The following is a 22,190-nucleotide window of genomic DNA, read 5'->3' on the forward strand; positions in this document are numbered from 1 at the left end:
TGGGATAAGATTTTTTAAACCTTGCAAAAAAAATTGACCAAAAGATTAAACAATTCTGCTGTAAAAACGTAGTAGCAATTTTCATCTTCTAACGTGCGCCGTGGTTCTCTTGCCTTTTAATTAAAGCCATTCATCTCTCGCTCGTAAAATCAACTTCTGATATGCGAAGATAATATTTTAAATGCTAAAAGTGATTGTGTTCGCAAAAATAGTGCTAATAATGCTAATATTAATGCTAAAGGAGACTATTTGCCTCTAGATCTTGGCAGCATAATTGTATATAGAAGTTTGATCGCATAGAAAATCTCACATCTATTCGATGCAACAGACATAGATACGTAAAAACAAGAAATCTGATAAATTTCTTAAAAACTCTTAATACTCTCTTTCGTCATATTGTTTTTTTCTCTCGATATCGTAATATACATTCTGAAATTATTATAAACATTGTTCACTGATGACTGGTCTTTGTGCCCGTAATGTAATTACGTAAAGTTTACTTTGTTAATGAAATTAATTTCTGAATAAAATTAATTTTTTCTTTATCCCCCTCCCGTGTTCTTTGACACGGAATAATGGAAATAAAATTTATATTTTATTATACAATGCCATAATCTTGCGTGTTTATATTTTATAATTAAATTAATTACAGAGTATATGTATACGTCAGAAGAGAAGAAATGCTTATCTTTTGTTTATAACTTTCCAACTTCATTACATTTTACTGGTGGTCTAACTCATTGTCAAACATAAATATTATACGTACCGAGGATAAGTAAAATATACTAATTCATGTATGCAACAAATTTCTGTCATTTTTTTCAAAATGTAAAGCAGAGGATATATAAAAAACTAGATAATAATCATAAAATTTCAAAAACTGCATAAAAACAAACTTGTGAAAAGAGAGATTAAACTGACAATTATAAATAAAGATAATTTAATTATAATTCGACAATTAAAAGATTAAGCTTCTCTGTAAAGAATTCAGGAAACTGACTAAAAATAACACGCTTGAAATATTTACGATGTAAGTACTGGCTGCCTGTTATGCATATTGCTCAACAAAAGATAGAAAAATCCTTTGTATCGGAAAACTACATTTTCTTTTTCAGGCGCGTTCTCTTTGAAGCCCTCGTACACAATTTCAAAGACAGTCGCATGCCCGAGGCGACACTTGCCAAGAGGGGGCATAAAGTTTCCGCATCGCGCATGTGTAAGCAGCGGAAATCCGGAGTTTCGCGCGTTGGAAAACGAGCAAAAATACATACGATAACGCGCGACGAGGTCAACCTTTTTCATTAAACAAAGCCGACATTTTCATTAAACAAAGCATTCTAAAAATGTGTGCGTCTCTTTGCGAATTACGAGATGGCGCTTTCGTCAGTATATGCTTCTGATAGTTACGTTATGTCACGAGAGTTGCGATGCCGGAACAAACTGCTAGCTGTATCACTTGAACACGCTTCCAAGAAGATATACGGACATATTTTTCTTTCATTTCTTCATTAATATTTTAGATATTGCAGAACAAAATATACGTATTTTTCACAAATGTTTTCTTGCACGTTTGGAAATTAAATAATTTTTGAGAATTGAAACCAATTCGGTGCGTTTAATTTTGAATAAATATCGTGGAAACTGAGATGTTGAAAAAATATTTTGAATAAAGAATTCATGTTATTTAATGTACTTTATAACCGTGCATTTTCGAAAATGTCATATATTCCCACTTCTCTCCTAATATTTTTAATATATTCCCACTTGCATACTTTTTTTTTTTCTAGAATCATAAAAATTTAAAAATACTATAATATACATATGACACTAATTCTAAGTAAATTTCAGAATTTTTATAAAAACAACAATTTAAGAGCACCTTTTCAACTGAATTAATCCAAATATAATAATTTTATCTGCAATTTATCTTGAAAATATTACGAATACGCGGAGACTTTGATATATTGTAGTATGAATTTTGTGCGTATTAATATTTATGAATATTTACTTCTCTTTATGATGCAAGATTTATTTTTTGTTCAATAGATATATATATATATTTTTGTTTCAGGAACGTACTTTATTCTGTACGATTTTATCGACTTCTTCGAGAAAGATCAAGCCAGTTTTCTCGAACGAGCCAAGTTTCTCAACATCATTAATACCATTTTCAAGAATATGTCACAAATCGAGCGAGAAGCCATCATTTTCCAAGTAAGTCCTGCTACGCATTTTTCAACATTACATTGTATATGATAAGTATGATTATAAAATGCTGTATGTATATAATTAATCCTTACTCCGTATTGATAGGTTGTTTTTATACGTGCAATTTCTAACAGTATTAATTCCTTGAAAACAAATGGTAATAATATTTGCGATAATATTGTATATTTAAGTAAATTATTTTTCAAATCTATTATTCTAGTTTTTATTTAGTAAGATCGAAAAAGATATATAAATTTTTCAGATTTTTTTAAAACACTTTTATCTATTGATAAGCGCGTCGAACATAATTGATCCACTTGTACGATTTGAGAATGTCAAAAATAACAATACGGAATAAGGGTTAAAATTTGAAAATAAAACATATATATATATATATATATTTTTTTTTTAATTTTATATATTTATATAAAGTCATTACGTTATATAAAGTAATTACGAATGTATTAAAGAGGAATTGATTTATTACATGAATATTTGTTATTTACTACATGCGTACATATATACAATACACATGTACAAACATATCTTTACATAAATAAAAAAATTGGCGAATGATACTATGAAATTGATAAAAATTGGAAATCACATACTAAAGAAACCATATAATGTTTTAAGAAGACAAATATGCAAAATATAAATTATATATTTGCAACACTGTTCTCATTTAAAATTACATAACAATTTACGTATTTTTCAAGAAATTATAATACGTCACTCTAATTCTATAAGCAAGATAATAATATTGTAGTATATGTGCGAATTCTTTAACAATTTACAATAACAGAATATTCATTTCTGTATAAATAATAATTACATGCCACATAGTGTTTTGGAATAATTTCAGTTTCTACTCGATTGTTGGCTCACAATTTATGCATTAAAATTTCGCGGTTTTCTATATCTCGCGCGCGCTCACACACGCACACATACATATACATATGCGTACGTGTGCTGCATCGCGGCTTAAAATGCACATCAGAGTTTGTTGTACTAAAAAGGATTGGTCATGATTATATTATTAAACGTGTATTTTTCACCGCGTATTGTATCGGATACGGATGGACGTAGAGTGAAAAACCGTTAATTGGAACGCCTACCTGCCATTCGTTTATCTTCTTTTCCACGGCTTTCGTCTTTTTTTTTTTTTTTGCGCGAGCGCACGTTGATTTTTTGTTAATCAGAGACAGTGGCCCCGTGTAATTGCGATTATCACAAACCGCAATTTTTTTTATTCGGCCAAATTTCTGTTTGATTTGAGAGGAAATTTATCGATCCGATTGCTTTCGATAACAACGAAACGAGCGTAATTAAGCTTCTATTGTACCTTTGGTCATATCACAATGTGAATCATTTCACAAATTCAACAAAATATCAAGAAAAAAAAACCACATTTTTGCACAAAGACATTTTTTTCAAAACGGATCTTTATTTAAAAAATGGAATCTATTACTACTATTAAACGTGCATTTAGACGTAAACTTTTATTTGCGTATTAATTTATCATTATTATATTCACTTGACTCTCGATCATTATTTTAATTTAATTTATTATAATCATATCTTTCTCTTATAAGTTCAAATTTGTTAATTTAATGTAATTGCATTAATGGAATGTTTTTGCATGGACAATTTTATAGCACAGTTTTATATCACATTTCGCTTAGAGTCAACATATCCGGAAGTGTAATCGCTATAATAAAACATTTCAGTCGGGAATATCTGTTTTGTGAAAATTCACCGTGATGTGCAGTTGTACTTTTTGAATGATTTATGGAATACCCAATATACGCAATTTCCAATGGCATCTTCTTATTTTTCTGGAATATGCCGTGGTACGTTATAACTATACGTTCCACGAGCAGATACACAATCGAATAAATAAAAAAGAAAAAACTAAAATAACAGGAGAAACTTATATAGCATTTTTGCAGGAAGTTATTGATAATCAACGATTTGTTAACCTGTTTTATTGTGTGAATTAAATGAATTATTTCTGCATATAAAAGACATTTGTTATTCCGATATGTGCCCGAGTTGTGCATATACAGCGGATGGAAAGTAATATATGCCATATAAAGTTCAATCCTTCCGTTCTCATTGCGCATAAAAAATGCATTAGAAAACGACATTGTGCATTTCCTCTCTTAAATATAAATAAAAAAGAAAAAACTAAAATAACACAAGAAACTTATGTAGCATTTTCGCAGGAAATTATTGATAATCAACGATTTGTTAACCTGTTTTATTGTGTGAATTAAATGCATTATTTCTGCATATAAAAGACATTTGTTATTCCGGTATGTGCCCGAGTTGTGTATATACAGCGGATGGAAAGTAATATATGCCATATAAAGTTCAATCCTTCCGTTCTCATTGCGCATAAAAAATGCATTAGAAAACGACATTGTGCATTTCCTCTCTTAAATATAAACTTCTTACATAATCAATATTTTCTTAAAGAGAAACTTGATTTAAAATCGCTATCAATTTATTAGTTTTTATTGTAGTAGTGAATATCTCTGTAAAATATAGCGCTAAATCAAAATTTTATTAAAGAGATGGCCATTTAAATTTATTTATTAAAAATCGACTTTATTGTTTATTCATAAATCATTTTGTAAACAAAATGTTGTAGTTTATGAAACTTGACTTAAATTTGTCGAGAAAATTTTTTTTTTATCCAGTTGCAGAGCGTCAAAATATGTATACGTAATTTTAAAGAATAAAACTTTTTTTTTTTTTTTTTTTTAACACATTACAAGGAAGACACAATTTTTTTTTTTTTTTTAACTTGTAGCGCATTAAAGTTGAAACTTCAAGCTTTAAAATGTTTTTTTTAATTTTTTGTCTACAATAATTTTTCGCCGAATTTCAATGATTTTGAAAATAGCCCAATTTTTAGCGCATGAAAAATGTTCTCTATTTTGTTGAATAGTATACTTAAAATAATTAATTAATTCATTTAATCATTTATATAAATAAAATATATATTTCAAAGATTCAAAGTATGTATACAACTTTCGGCTTATTTTGTAACAATCAAATATATTAGTTGCTTTTTATTCGTTACATAATTACGCTTAATATTTTCACAAAGAAAAGATAAAACGCAATTGTCATTCTTTCATGAAAAACAAACTGAGAAAAATTTTGAAACATTGAAGGTTCTTTTACAATACTTTCAACAGATTTTTAGTGCGTAACAGAGGCCGAGTTACGGTTACGGTGAAAATCGATATCGTTATGTACTGGTGTAATGTCATTGTTCAAAGAGCTCCGTTCTGCTGGGTGACCGCTAATTACTTTCCGATCAGCAGAACGGCATGTCAAAGTTGCTTTGTCAAGAGCCGTTTCATGGCTGCATGAAACCTCGAGTTCCGCGTGTACATTTCATTAAGTATCCGGGAACAAGGCACCGCGAACGAGGATACCTTTCCTTTACATGATGATACATATATACGGTGAGTATAAAGGTCATTGGAAACTTGTGTCTTTGATATATTCATTGCTGATGTCGCTCGCCCACGCGCGAGTAATCGAACGGAATGAATTCGTAAAAGGGCACATTTTTTTTTTACCGCCGTTTCGAATGGAAGAAAATCGATGATACAGAGCTACTTCACGTATAACTAGCATCGATGCTCCGGTAATATCTTTTAACCCGCGAGCTATTGCGAAAGCATTGTTGTGTGTATATGTGTGCGTGTACCTATGTGTACGCGAGCGCTCAGATAAAAATTTATTTCCTTTTAACATAATGAACAGCGAGAAAGGTAGAAAGAATGAGCCAAAAGTCGGATAGAAAAAAGAAGATATTTGATTTCCACATCTAATGGCCATATTTAATTTTCAATTGCATTTAAATTTTTTCTCTTGCCCGAACATATTAGTCTTAATGATGCTTTGAAATTTCTGATTAAAATTTAAATGCCGGATCTTAGAAAAAAAGGTTTTACGATATAAAACCATTTTTTTTTTTTTTCGTTTAAAATTGTTATAGAAACAAAGTTTCATTAGAATTATATTATCATATAATTAACAAGAAATTAAAATTTCAGGTAAATTTTGACATTAACTTACACTTTACAGATAATTTTTTCTTTTGACATATATTGCAGAGTGTGCAATACACGCTTTGAATTATTAAATCTGTTGCTGAAAATTACAATTTTAGACGCTAATTGAGAATCTTTAACAGGAATTCGTTCGGATTTCTGTTTCAGTATACCGATTGGGATCAGATAAATGACGGCTACAAGAATCAAAAAGCAATAGCGGATGTCGTGGGCGATTATTTCTTTATCTGCCCATCCACGCATTTCGCTCAGTTGTTTGCGGATCGTGGCATGAAGGTCTATTATTATTTCTTCACGCAGGTAAGCGAACATACCCATTAAATACTTGTACATTGTGTTCAAAATATAATTGTGATTTGTCCATCTCGCCAGCAATTATTGTAGACTATTGATCAATTTTCTGGTCGGATTTTTATTTAAAACTGTACAAATACTTTCATCACTTAACACATCTGTCATTTTGTTTAGATGAATATCCTTATCAAAAGCAACTTTAATGAAAGCGAATAAAGGTAACGTTATGATTACTTTTGATAAGAATATTTATTTAAATAGAATGACGTATGTTAAGTGAAAATATTTACATATATGGCTAGTTATCGATGAATACACACGTGACGATGACATCTCGATATTGTCCACTAAATTGCATAGATTCTACGCGGATTCTGGTGAATCTTTCCCTCTAATCTTATCGATTTCAATAATATAATATGCTCACATTCATCTCGAATCGAGAGCACGAAGTATAAATATCAAATAATTCAAATAATAAAAAGTCGTGATATATCATTTTTATAATAATATTTATCTCGTATATCAACTTTCGATTGTTCCGTGTTTTCATTTTACTTAATAATTAGAGCTCGAGTTATATCATACGATATTAGAGTAAAATTACTGATATCATTTTACATTTATGTATTGCGTTTAAATCTTTGCGTTTAATTATTAAATACTCATCATTATTAATTATATAATGTTGAGCGAATTATATAATTTTTGAATTATACTTTCGAAAATATAATAATATGCGCGTCGCAAGCAATTAAAGCGTCGGGAGTATCGTGCAAAGTGTCGCAATCGTAATTAACTGTGTTTTCGCAAATGAGTGCGAGTGTCATGAAGAAGCAACAAAGGACAAATAAGAGAGGAGGAGAAGAAAGCTCAGAGAAACATCGGGTCACGGCAGAGCGATCGTGTGTTAAGTAATTTATTAGATAAGAGTTTATTTAACTTACTCCCGAGAAAAATGGACTTTATGTAATTATATAAGATTATATATAATAACGCATGTAATTTTATACGATCATATATGATAATATCCAAAATTTGGCGCGATATGATTTTATCTTTATATAATCATATTCGACCAGATCTATTTTTTTTATTTTATTTACTGAGCTTTTGCGCGCCGCTATTTTCTCAAAGTGGTCCGAAAGAACAGAGTTTACAAGACCGGGAAATTACCGCAAAAGTATTATGTAAATTCAATTCTGAGCCGCTTGCATAACGCAACAAGAAGATTTCATGATGGAAATAGCCGAGGGGGAGTAGAACAAAAAGATGAAAAAAAAAAAGAACAGTAAACGCGTCGGAATTAGTTGAACGTCGAGGGGGGGTACAACGGTGATTTAGAGAGGAGGAGAAAACAATTATCCTAACGCGTGTGATTAATTTTTTTTTTTTTTTTTGGTAACACGACACTCACTTGTGACTTTAATCAATCATTCATTCGCATATTGAAGCGCAAGAGCGAATTTGGATAGCGAATAAATGTCCCTCCCTCACCCTTTCCATTATCAATCATGTGTGTATTCGCGTGATTTATTTTGCCAGCATTGTGATTTTGCCAGGTGTAATTATAGCGGAAGACAATGCGTTCCTCGCAATGTCATCGGAGTGTATAATGTTTATAATCTGGAACGCGGCAAATTGTACGCATTCATTCGACACTATACAATTATTGACCCGCTTCTCCTCTCTCGTGACCATTCCGAAATTATATAAATACAAACTCATGCGAGAGCGCATTATGAACTGCGTACACGAACGTTATACGTATCGCGTTTGCCATATTATTCGTACTGTCATGCTCGGCTTTTTATTGCGCTTACCTTGCTGACGAAATCAAATATCGTCGAAAACTTGTTGATTGCTATACATTGAAATTGTAGATATTTGATTGCATAGAATAAAATTTTAGATAAAAAAATATATATTAACGTATCCTGTTTCAGGTGAAGCGTTTATGTATATATTTGCTTCTTTTTGTAAAGATTAATTTGGTAAAATGCTTCAACTTTTAATATCGAATAAAAAAATTCAATATTTCATTACGCGATATTTTTCATTGAATCTTCCTTCTTTTTGCTACAGAATTCGGCTAATTGATATCAGAATGAGTATATAACAGAGCATTTTTTAAATCGATGAAATCGACGCGCGACTTATCATTCATTCGAATGACTAGCAATCTGTGGCCACGTGCCAAATCTAACTTAACTGAGATCGCAAGAAAATCTGATCTCACTCTTTCTCTATTTCTCAGATGTCTCAATTCAAGCTACGTATCGCGTTATTGAATTCTTTGCGAAAGCTGATAGCACAGAGTGTTCAAGTTGAAAACTGGCTCCATATATCTTAAAACGTGAACTTGGATTGAAATAAATTACAAAACTTAAACTTGAGCTTTACTTTCTCTTATTTATAGTTGTTACAAAAGGTTAGTGATTTTTGTCAATTATTTTAGAAACGAAACATTTTTTGCCTAATATTTATATGAAAAATTCTTTTTACTTTTTATCTATTGTAGAAACAAATTATCTAGAAATGCTTACGAAGTTTTAAAACGTACTTACGACTCACCCTATATAAACTGTACTGCTTTAATTTTTCCTTTTTACATGATTTTTACGTATGCGCATAATAAATTTTTTTCAATCTTGCTAAATTGGCAAAATTTATAGCCATAATTTTTTTCTCATAATTCAAGGTATTGTTCTTTTCATAAATACATAAATTACATAAATGCTTAAATTGCATAATGGCTCCTTTATTCCGCGTTTGATAAATGCAAAGTTCGCGATATATTTGAATGTCGTGAACGTTCATTGAAAATTATTTAAACCCGACGATTCATTTCTGCGGTTGACATCCTCGCGTGAGAATGCTAGAAGCCACTGTGGGAAAGAAATAGAGAAAAGGGAAAGGAAGGGAGAGAGAAATAGAGACGGAAAGAAGAAAAGCAAAAGAGACGGCATAGAAAGAATGGAATGGGATAATGCTTGTGGTATTTAAGAGAATAACGATGAAAGTAATGATGATTTACTTTTTTGCTTCATTTAACATTATCGATTCTTTCGATTCCATGTTATTGACTTACTGAAGGAGCTCCAAGATGTATCGAAAAATGTCTGTGACCGCTTATCATTCATATATAATGCATTGTTCAAAAAATTAATAAGATAAATATTAATAATATTAATAAGACGTTTCGTTCATACTCTATTATATAAATTATTACAAACTTTCTTAGTCACTGATGGCGATATATAATCGCAACACAATACAGGATATTATTATATATTTTCTCTTTTTTTTTTTTTAGTGAATTATACTTCATTATTTTTGGTTGCCCTTATCCATGCAAAATGACACTGTTTTTTTTTTTGTTTTTAAATTTCTCGATCAATGAAGCATTTGTGTTTTATCTGAATGAAAATGTTGAGCTACTAATAATTTTTCAATTGTAATCTTGAGAGAGAGAAAAAAAATTAAGCTACTTAAAAAACTTATTATATTTTAAAAAAGCATTTTTTCAAAAAGCATCAATGTGGGAGCAATCAATTCAGCATCAATAAAATTTTTACTCAAATATAATAAAGTTTTTTAATATAATAGGAGATTTATTGATTACAAAATTGTTCAAAAAGATAGGTCAGGTCAAAAGAGCAATCACTAGATAATCCATTTTACGAGAAGAAATAAATTCTCCACATAGTATTGATGAAAAAATCTGCACATGAAATAATAATATTCTGGAATGGAAATAAAAATGCAGTAGAAGCGCGGTACGATGTATTGCGAGTGAAGCATTTGATCGGACATTGATAATAAATAAATATTCCGTCAGCAAACGTTTATATCGTTTTTGCAACTCAGACTCTTCTCACTTTTGTATTTCGGCAATTGCGATGTGTGATTCAATTTGATGCGATAATATGATCTCGAAGTATCGTGTACTCTCGTGCACTCGTCGTGCGTTTTCCGCTCTCTGGGGCATTTCGATGGTAGCCTTTGCGCCAAAAGAGCAGAAAGTTCACGCAACGTGTATTTCAAGTTAAGAAAATAAATAAAAAATAGATATGTTGCCCACGGATCTTTATAATATTACCTCGATTTTTTCCCGAGAATATGGGGTCTTTAATGATACACGCGTAGCGTTATTGATTAATAATCCAAAAACACTGAAAAAATTCAAAAATTCTAATCCAACCCAAACTAATTTCTGTTCTTTATATAAAAATTATGCAAAAATTTAGGTTTAATTAGAATCTTTTCCACGCATGTACTTTGCAGTAAAGTAAAACGATAAAATACATCGTTTTCTGTGTAAGTTAAAAGTTAACTTTTTTTTTATGTGTAATTCGTTTCGGATGAATTTTTCAACAAACTGAGTTTGCAACAAACTCATGTGAAAAATTATGCAATTATAACACTGAAAGTTACTAATATTTTTGAACATATTATGTCATGATCAAAGTTATTAAAGCTAATAATCGAACATGATATTTACATAGATTACACTTAAGATACGTTTGTTTTTAAATAGAAAATTTTGAAGCGATGTATCTTAGGAACCAGAAAAATCCGCAATGTGATTTAAAGTGCATGTAATTCAGAGTTCTATCGACTATAAAACATGTGAAAATCAAATCGATGAAATATAATCTTCGCGAAAGATTTACCGAAGAAACTACATTTTATCAATAAAGCTTGCGTGGAGAGAAGAATCTAATATAGAAAGATTTAACGAAAGAAAGAATATCACGATGCGAGAAGAGATCGTAATAATTAGCAATTAATTTTTACTTGGCCCCAGATACGCCGGAGATAGGACTTAGAAATATGGGGAAAGTACTTTTAATGGCGTAATATATCTTGCGACGAACACCTAACGTGTTATTTTTGCGCAATTTTATTCGCCAAATACGCGGATGAAGTTCTTTGAACTTCAAATACGAAGGGAGAGTTCGCAGAAACATAATAATAATATTCAAAAGAGAGAGTAGAGTTGAAATTACGAAGGGGAATCCTAGCTTCAGCGAAAGAAACTTTGGCTTGCGCTTTCATCGTCAATTCCAATATTCTTTAGATTATCACGTGTTATATATTTTTAGTTGCGGTTGCTACGTTATTTTTAATATTGCATATCACAAATATTGTTTTGGATGTATGTGGCGGATCACTTGACAATCGTGTAATCTCAAGATTTATGAGAGCGATCTTTGTATTAATAATATAAAATAATATTATTGAATAATATGTAACAATGTAAATAATACAACAGAGTATTGCAATAAATTCTAAGAAGATAATGATATACCATAAATAGAAGAAAATCAATTATTTCAACTCATCAATCGACGACGGATTTTTTGCTTGGGTGTGTGAATAATCTTTTTCATAAAATCCACTCGAAAATCGTCAAATCAAATTATAAAACAATTCGTGCATATCTTTCTTGTCATATATTATTCACCTAACTCGTTTACCGTCAAACTTATGAACCGGAGAAGCGTTACCATGAAAAATAGAGCTTTTATCTAATCCACGCTGTTGATCACGTCACTCTTCCCTTACCTACGTTTGACGCCGCTTCTCTTCCTCCCTCCACCCCTATAGTTTCCCGCTCATTTACTTGGTACGTTCCCTATTTTTCACCACTCTATTTTCCCTCTTTCGCCTCTTTCGCGCTCACGTCTTCTCACTTTTTCGTTCTCTCTTTCTCTCTCGCAACCATTCCCGTTGCGCTTTCCAATTTGTGTAGCTCCCTTTTTTTCTCTTTATTCCCTTCCTTCCATCCTCTTGCTTCTACTTTCTCTCTATCTTCATCGCAGCTCCTGGATTGCCATGAGGCGTAAAGAGAAATGCCGAGGCATGAGGAGGTTCGAGCAATTAGCGAAGAAGGTAATTTATCAGACATATATAGCGCTTGGTTCTCCTGAACACTGCTGGAAGTAACGAGGATGTCATTACTCATGTGCGCCAGCCGTAATCTTAATAACAGCTTTACCCGTTGGTTAGACGAAGCCTTCTCGCACTTACTGCCCCTTTTTTTTTCGCCCGCGCTGCCCGTTTCCGTCCTTGCGACTTGTCACAGACGATCGATATTCAATCACATGTCCCAATCATCTGCTGATCACGTCATCGCAATCCCAAATCTTTTGGAGTTCGACTCTTTCATCGTAATAATACTATATATATATATATATATATATATATATATATATATATATATATATAGTATTCGGGCGATTTCTTTAAAATTCGGTTTCTTTAATTAAATGTTACATAAGGATCTCTCTCTCTCTCTCTCTCTCTCTCTATTGTTAATAAATATTAAGGATCTCTCTCTCTCTTTATATTTAACAAATATTAGTTTCTATATTAATTTAGAATTTTTAGTATATTGCCATTATGCATGTTTTTTCGATAAATTTTTGTGTAATTTACAAAAAGGAAATCTTACATATAATTTATAATATTATTAATACAATTACAATATATAATTACATATAAATTACAATTAAAACACAATTATAATTAATTATTATACAACTAGAATTAGAGTACAATTTGCAATTAATGATGTTAACAGTATCAAATAGATACATCCGATATATCCAACAATGCAGATAATTGATACTGATAGTATTTACTTTCAGTTCAATATTACATAAATTTATATAACAATATAATAGATATATACCATATACAAGTTTAAATATTTAAAATAAAATATAACACACATATGTATTACATTTTATTTCGTACATAGTATATATGCATATAGGCAATTTTTGATTTATAAAAAAAAAATTTTTTAAATGTAGAATGTATGTTATTTTTGAAATTTTTTATATTTAATTATTTCTAATCTTCCTACAATTTAATTTTTAATTTAAATTTTTTTATAATTAATATTACTATTTTAAGTTTACTTAAAAACAAATTTTATTTTATTATCTTTAAAAAATTATTTTAATTTAATTTTTAAAATTTTCCTGAAAATAAATTTAAATTTTACATTATTTATATTTCATTCTTTTGTTTATCTTCCTAATATTTTAATAATTTTAGTATTCTTTTAATTAGCATTTAATTCTTTATTTAGAATTTTAAGGAATTAAATGACTATTTTAAGTTTAGATAGTCCCGATAGTTCTAACAACCCTACTTTTGCTGGCTAAGCCAGCAGGAATCCGGGGTCCACCGAAATTTTGGGGAGGATATCCTAATCGCGTGTCCTATTCGCGTGTCCTAATCGTGTACCCTACTCGCATGCCTGACAGAATGCACCGTATGTTGCTTCCGTTGGGCCAGCTGGACCTACCTTTCGTTGATTCTGGCCATATTCGTTCTGGCTACATCTAATCAAAGATGTAGCTTCGACTTCTATCGGAAGTCAATGAAGGAAAAAATTTCTTCCGTTGCCGGCTAATTATTATCGCCGGTGCACGAGCGTAATTTTATGTTTATGATCGTAAGACATTACGACAGTTTGTCACATGCATCTTTTTAATATAACTTTACTTTAATTCATCTAATGCCAAATTATGAATCAAAATTAATTGATTAGAATAATAATATATAACTTTATAATAATATATAATATTATTTATAATAATATGTAATGTATATTAAAATAAAATTAATAAAACATTTAATGTCTTATATAATTTAATAGATAGATATTGGCTTTACATCAATTAAAATAAAGCTTTCATTCATATGATAATATAGATGAATGGGCTATAAATAATTAGGATAATATCGGAGCAAGATAAAAATAAATTATTATTATTTCATATAATTAATAAAATTACTCCTAACGTCTTTTCCATTAAACGAATTAAATAAAATTTATCAATTGAAAAAAAATTTTCTAATCTTTTCAAATTTTTGTTTTAATTTATACTTTGAATTATATCTGTAATATATTTTAATGTGTATTAAAAAGATTTATTGAAAGTTATTTGATTTAATCTATTCTAGCCCATCCATTTTGAGGTAACGGATCTATTTACAATCTACAATCTACATTTTCGTCTACAATATCTACGAATCCGTTACCTCAAAATAAAATAAAGTTCATCACTCACCGGCACTGATGCGCAACAGCGGAGTTGTTGGTCTTGAAGCTACGCTGTCTGTAACATACAAATATAAACTCCAAATTATAGCAGCATTCAAGATATAATTGATATTTGCGGAATATTTTATATCCGACGCGTACTAGGAAGCTCTATATAAATATAGAACAATTTTATAAATAGTAAAAAGATTTTTTTCACATATAAATTTTTATAGAAATTATGTAAAAGTCTTTCTTTTTCATTTTCTCTCGTTTAATTCATTCAAATAAAGAAACCGAATTAACGCGCGTACACGATTTTAAACAATTAATATAAATTTATAAATAATAAATACACACCCTAAGGTTGCTCCACCGGTGCAGGATGCCTTTCCTAGGCCTCCTCGTCCTCCTCCTCTCAGGTTATTAGGAGATCGTTACGTTGATCTGTAACATACAAATAAAAGATCCATTGTAGCAACGCTCAAAATAATTAATATTTCAAAAATGTTATTATACGCACTGAATTTTATATTCGATGCATATAATAATAAGTAAATTAATAAAACAATTTTATAAATTTTGAGAAAAAACACTACTAATAACTCTAATAATTCTATATACCAGCCATAATCTAAAAGTAGAAACTTTTACAAAATTATAGCCTTTACATATATAAAATCTTTTTCTCTATTTCTCTCTTGTTTAAATCATATAAATAAAAAAAATCAAATTACTATTACACGATTAATTGCTTAATATTCAAATTGCACGATACGCAATTAATAAATAATTAATATACAAATAAAAAATTATTTACCACAAGGTTCCTTTCCATCGGTGCCCGATGCCTCTCCTAGGCCTCCTCCTCCTCTCAGGTTGATTCACTCGCGCGATACTTTGAACGACACTCCCGCACTTTCGAATTTCGGCACGATCGAACCCCGCTTCACGTGAGAATCACACTTGGAGTCGACAAGTCGGGAATTCACCGATTACTTCGAGCAAAGGTTAAGCGGAAGCGGAAGAAGACGAAATCGATCGATGGAATCGACGCGAATGGGGTTCGCTCGACTCTTGACCCGCGCCTGCTCCCATCGAGGGCCGACTAGAACTTCGTTAGGAACGATTTCATACGAACCACCAAGTCTCTATCGTACAGACTGAGCCGGGTTTATCGTAAGGCTGATAGACGGGTCGAGAATAAAGATACCCACCTCCTAGGTGCTAACAATCTAGATCACTTCGAAAGCGGGAGATCAATTTCTCTAGCGAGCGAAAATCGAACCTAATTAATACAGCCGACTCCTCAAATGCCAAACATGTTAGTATCGCTACAATGTGCTGTTAGACGGTACAAGAGAAGGGACCCATTAACGACGATTCCAAAACAATCGACCGAACTCTAACCGATTCGGGCCGAACCGTTCGTCGGAGCAGAACGTGCCCTCGACAGCCGATTCTCGAACCGAAGTTCAAGATTAACCGCGCGAACATGCATCTATACTATGCACGAACATACGTTGCTACGCGGCCGGCATTCACCTCAGCCGCGATACTGAGGCGTTTTAACGTTGCCCCTACATTAATATATTAAATTTATTAATATATAAATATTTATATAATATATAATATTAATATAGTATTAATATTAATTGATATTAATATAAAATTAATTATATTAATAGGTATTAATATATTAAAGATTGCAACGCTGAGAGACATCCCATTTAGTCGGCAACAAAGTTGTGATTCTCGATGACAATCGCGAAAACGAGATAGAGGTCCAACGCGAAGACGCGACGACGCGAAAACGCGATATCGCGACAACGCGACGCATCGTTGCTCGTACGGCACGATGACGGCAACGACGACGCACTAATGTGCGTTCAACGCAGAAATGCGCGTGCCACATATGAGCCATTGTGCGACTCGTGGCAATGCTGTGTTGACACGCGACGCGAAAGACGCGAAAACCGTCCGCGGCACGATGACGGCACCGACGACGCACCGCTACCTTCTTGCTCGAGTATCGCCGCGCGAATGATAATACGTAAGAAAGGAATTTGAGCGTTTCGCCCCACTACAGTTCTGTTCAAGTGTCTTTGTATAAATGATAACAAAGCCGTGATATATAAACAATGTTGACGCGCGCCAATGTTTACGCCGCCAAGACCAAATACGACCATGTTAGGTATTATCCTAATTAGTTGCCGAAATATTTCATGTATTATAAAATATATATATATATATATATATATATATATATATATATATATTTATGCGAAATATTAAATTTTATAAATATTTTAAATTATAAATCAATTATTTATTAAACGATTGATGTATTACGGAATTTATCGTAATGTTAATTATTCGATTTTGCGATTCGATCGTTTTATAGCATCGTTTTTAATCCAAATTATATCTAGATCGTCGAAAAGTCAAATGCTATAACATCGTGGACGAAATATATTTGACTCTATGTGTTAAAGAAATAATAATTGTCCGTAAAAATCAAAACGCGAAACGATATAATTTATAATTTGGTTTTTTAATGATTTAATTCTTATTTGATTAAATGAATAAATTACAAAATATGTGATTCGAGATCTCTCGTCGTGATATATATATATGTAATTATATATTATTTATAAATGTTAATTAATTATTAATTATATTATAATAGCAAATAATTTCTTGATACTAATCGCGTTTGGAGAAGAAATTCGACGGAGCTCTGTGTGTGTGTGTGTGGGGGGGGGGGGGTGCGCGCGCGTGTGTGTAATTTTTATTATTTAATTTATTATTTAATTTATTTTGATAAAACGGAAAACTAGAATTAATATGTGTAAATAATTATACGCACACATACACAAAATAAATATCGCGCGCGTTTATAGCGTTCTAGTATATATAAAATGCCCTTGTGTGAGAAACAAAAATTTAATCCAATAAAATATTTAATTTAGAAATGAATTAAAGATGTATCGAATTAAATTTTTGTTTAAAAAATTTAATTTTAAGCAGATGTTTCGAAAAAGATATTTCGTATTACTTCTTATCTCGTAAAGATAAAAGTTGGAAATATCTCAGTTATTAACAAGGCTAATATTATACTTTATTATTTTTGATAATTTATAAATATAAAAATGTAACTCTATTCAAATAACATTATACATAGAACATTATCTTTTTGGAAGCCCGATAGAATAATGTAGAATATACGTAATGGGGTTATTTTCTCTTCAATTCTTATAGTCTACTTCATCTACTATTTAATATTATTCATTATCTCTATATACATCTCAAGGCAAATGAATATTTTTAACCTCCAAGCACGCGTTCACATATTCATACTCGGTTAAAAATAATATTTCTTAAGATTCAGAAAAATTGTATTGTATCCAGGAGTATATTATATATTATATTATGTATTATATTATTTATATCAATTTAATACTCAATTTAGGATTAAATATTTATTTATATTATATATTTATCTTTATTAACGAATGACAGCGATAAATTAAAATTAAAGCCACATTTATCTACGAACCAAAATTTAAAAGTATATATACAACAGCCACGTAACATATTTTCGAATATATCTGCAACATTAAATGTAAAACTAATAGCGTGATACATATTTTACGCCTTTGATCTGAAGAATTAAATAAAGATATATTATTTTCGATGCGAAACGACAATCAAGGAATTAATGATGGAACATGCATTGCGTGTTACAGAGGACGAGTACCAATGTATGGGGTGAATGGATGGGTGTGATGCACGGTGATGAGGTAGAATATGTCTTTGGGCATCCTTTGAACCAATCTCTGGTATACAACGCCAAAGAGCGAGATCTGGCTTCCAGAATAATTCGCTATTTCTCGCAATTCGCATACACAGGGTAGGTACATCGTACCGCAAGTCTTGCAATATATATATATATATATATATATATATATATATATATATTCCATATATTGTAACTGATATAAATAAATATAATATATATACATATATACGTAGATATACTAGTGTAGTTGATTTAAGTGTACACATTCGGTTATTCTTTTAAATAAGAGAGCTATATATAAAAAATATTTCGAATAAAAGTTATCTTGTTTAAGAAGATCTATATAATAACTTAAACGAAAATATTAAATTATTTTTTCGAAAATACCGATTATAGCAACCTCATTCAAGCCACTATAAAAGGTAAACTAAAAGAGATAGTTTGGTTTTTCTATGGACAATTCTCATACTTATAAAAAAAGGAAAGTTATTGTAAAATATAATATTATATAATTGCAATAATATAATAATATAATGTTATTATATATTATATAATTATTTTAAAATATAATAATTTTTATTATGGAAAATGATAAATGTGCGAATAATCTTCTCGCATTGCACGTCTGCGTATCTGTAAAATTAAATATTGTAAGTTTCACAAAATATCTATGGCATATGTTCGAGATCTGAAAATACTGATGTTATAGACATTCGATAAGGTTTAATATGAAGGTTAGCAATATTTCTAACAAAGTCACGACTACGCTTTATGAAATACGTATGAAGAGAACACCGGGATCAATTTTGTCAAGGGCAATGTCTATGTCACACTCTATATTTCCCTATTTCCTAGTTTATAAGAACTTAAAACCACAGATCATACACGCAAATGTAACACAATTATCTATTATACAAGTTATTAGCCCTCTAGACGAATATACATATTTCTATACTATTCTGGAAAAAAAAAACGGAGAGGACGCTCTCGTTTTCGAAAATTGTTCAATTTACAAAAATGCTATAATTAGTATTGTGAGAAGTCGTCAAAGTAGCGTTTTAAAAGGAAGCGTTTTAAAGAAAGCATCGTTATTTTTATACTTTTCTAAAGAATTTTGAAAATATAATTTATAAAACTGCGCTTCGGTAAATGCATTCCTTGAAAATATTTAATTTCATCTTGTAATATGCAGAATCAAAACAATTTCGCAAAATTTACCGAAAGAAAATCGATGGAAAATTATTGAAACGACTAATTCTAATTTAATACTTTGGAAAAGCACTACTATTTTACACAAAATTCTTTTTATTATTTAAGAGATTTGTTAAATAAAAATTATTAGAGAGAGAGATAAAAACTATTAACCAAATATTATGAAAAGAAGTACTTAAAATAATTAACAATATTTAAATTCTCAATTAAAGAGGCCATCAATTCATCAAGTTTTAATTATATTTCCCGTTTCTTCGATATATAAAATTAAATATGAAAATTATCTATCTATTTTATTCTACTTGATACACAATTTCATGTTACACATTTAGTTAAATTTATCATGAAATATTTAACATTAAATTGAGATTGCTTAAGTTTTTATGCAAAGATTAAGATATGTTTTCATTTATTAACTTTGAATAAAAAAAGAGCAGTTTCCTGTTCTGTCGTAAGATGAATTTATCGAGATTTAAACGTTCTTACGACGTATTGCATTTTGCGTACGGGATAGGTTTTAGGATACCTTTTATTTCTTTCGATGTTCGATCGACGTATTGCATTCGCACGTAAAGTCTACTTGAAGTCTATTTTTACTATGTATGTATACAGTGTAAAAAAATTAAAACGCATTGGACAAATAGCATAAAATGTAACGCGATCTCAATTCTTAAAATTTCAAACTTTTATAATCGACATAAATTGATCAACGTAGATGAAAAATCAGAGAATAGGAAAAATAGGAATTCTTTTTTGATATATATATATTATATTAATTTATAATTATATTTCATAAATATTCTAAAAAAGCTATTTTTGTAAAGTTTACTTTTAAACATAGAAATATAACTAGAAAAAAAACACTTTCTAAAAAACACTACTGTTGAAGACTCGGTTACATTACATACATATGTATATATTGTATAATCATAATGTAAACTTTTGCAAATATTGCTAGATAGCTAACGTTCGTGCTACTTCTATTTATTTCGTGATGAATGTATGTATTTACGTATGAAGATTCCGAGCAAACTGTCACGTTCTTCCTTTATCAGAGACAGATTCCATTCCGTTTGAAGTCGAACGGTTGATTCTCCATCCGACTCGCCGCGCTTTCCGCTCTCGTTTCTCCTGATTTTCCATCGTTCGTTTTGCGCTGTCTTACCCATCTCCCTTTTCCCTATACCTACTATTCCTTCTTGAGGTATTCGACGATTTGCGAGTGACGTTCAATCATCCTTACCTCTTGAATTATTTTTCAGGATACCAACACTGGATGAGGCCGATTGGCCGCCTTACACCAGGGACCGACCGCAATACTTTATTTTGGACGCGGAGAAGAAAGGTTTCGGCAGAGGTCCACGCACGACGGCCTGCGCATTTTGGAACGAATTCCTGCCACGGCTAAGAGGGATTCCTGGTACGTGTATATATAATTGAATGAATGCATTCTTCCCGCGTGTAATTCAATATTAATTAATTCTCCATTCATTTAGCGCAAATTTCTAACGAATAATCATGCTCGCGGAGCAACTACTCGAGTATTTCTACACGTGGCAATGAATTGCAATAGACTTGATGAAATATACTCATTATGATAATACGGAATATAATATTCGTTGACGAGGCACGCCAATCACACAATTTCTCGATTCTTTTTGCTCCTTCAATATATTTTTCGGAATGTTATTTAATTATAATTGATAAGAGGAATATATATAAAGATCCAAAATGCATTTCCGAAAAATTTGCCAAAGAAAGAACTTATTTTTTTAAATAAAGAATATGGTAATAAATCATTATTTTATTGTACGCGATGAATATGGTATTAATTATATATACATAAAATATGATGGTAACGTTAAATATGATAACATTTGTTAAGCAATAATGATAGATAATAGCAATAATATTATATCGTATTATACATATATATATATTGTGTTATAAATTCGGATAGGGAGGCTTATACCAATATTTTAGCGAAAACAAAATCAAAGCAAATTCGCAGAATTGCCACATTCAAATATTCCAGCGCAATATTAATCATGTAAATATTTTACATTAGCAATATATGTACATATAACGAAACACGGTAGGCAAATGCAAATTCAAATTCCGTCAATATATGTACATTTTGTATCTCCGCGCAACAGTACGTGAAATCGCACAGAGATCTCTTTATGAAAGAATGTAATTATGATTACAGATAATTATAAATTTTGTTGTGATTTCTGCTACTTTCTTAATTCTAGCACGATAAATAATTCGGTTATTATTCGATCCAACAATAACCTTTTCGATATATCGATTACTTTTTTATATCAGCGTTTGACATTGCGCTATAAAAGAGAGGGAAAGAGAATTTTGCGCATCGGAAAGAATTCAATCGCAGTTGGTAAATCTATCCAGTTGTTGTTGCAAATAATTTCGATGTTTCTGTTTATGTATCCGGAATATATCGGATTAAACAGCAACGATTGTTTGCGAAACGAAGCAAGCGATTGCACAC

The 22,190-nt window shown here is 30.6% G+C and overlaps 1 protein-coding gene across 2 annotated transcripts in view; it reads left to right on the forward strand.

Moving 5' to 3' along the window:
- Positions 1–22,190, forward strand: part of LOC138935875 (acetylcholinesterase 2) — a 97,071-nt gene that overhangs the window by 65,726 nt on the left and 9,155 nt on the right. For both annotated transcript variants that reach the window (XM_070300747.1, XM_070300748.1), the window contains exons 3-6: positions 2,072–2,214; positions 6,453–6,605; positions 18,414–18,577; positions 20,941–21,098. In XM_070300747.1, coding sequence (XP_070156848.1) covers positions 2,072–2,214; positions 6,453–6,605; positions 18,414–18,577; positions 20,941–21,098 — 618 coding nt within the window. The remainder of the gene's footprint in view (positions 1–2,071; positions 2,215–6,452; positions 6,606–18,413; positions 18,578–20,940; positions 21,099–22,190) is intronic.

Source organism: Polyergus mexicanus, unplaced genomic scaffold (assembly GCF_030449975.1).
Source record: "Polyergus mexicanus isolate NDT 795.1 unplaced genomic scaffold, iyPolMexi1.0 SCAF_8, whole genome shotgun sequence".
Taxonomy (NCBI): domain Eukaryota; kingdom Metazoa; phylum Arthropoda; class Insecta; order Hymenoptera; family Formicidae; genus Polyergus; species Polyergus mexicanus.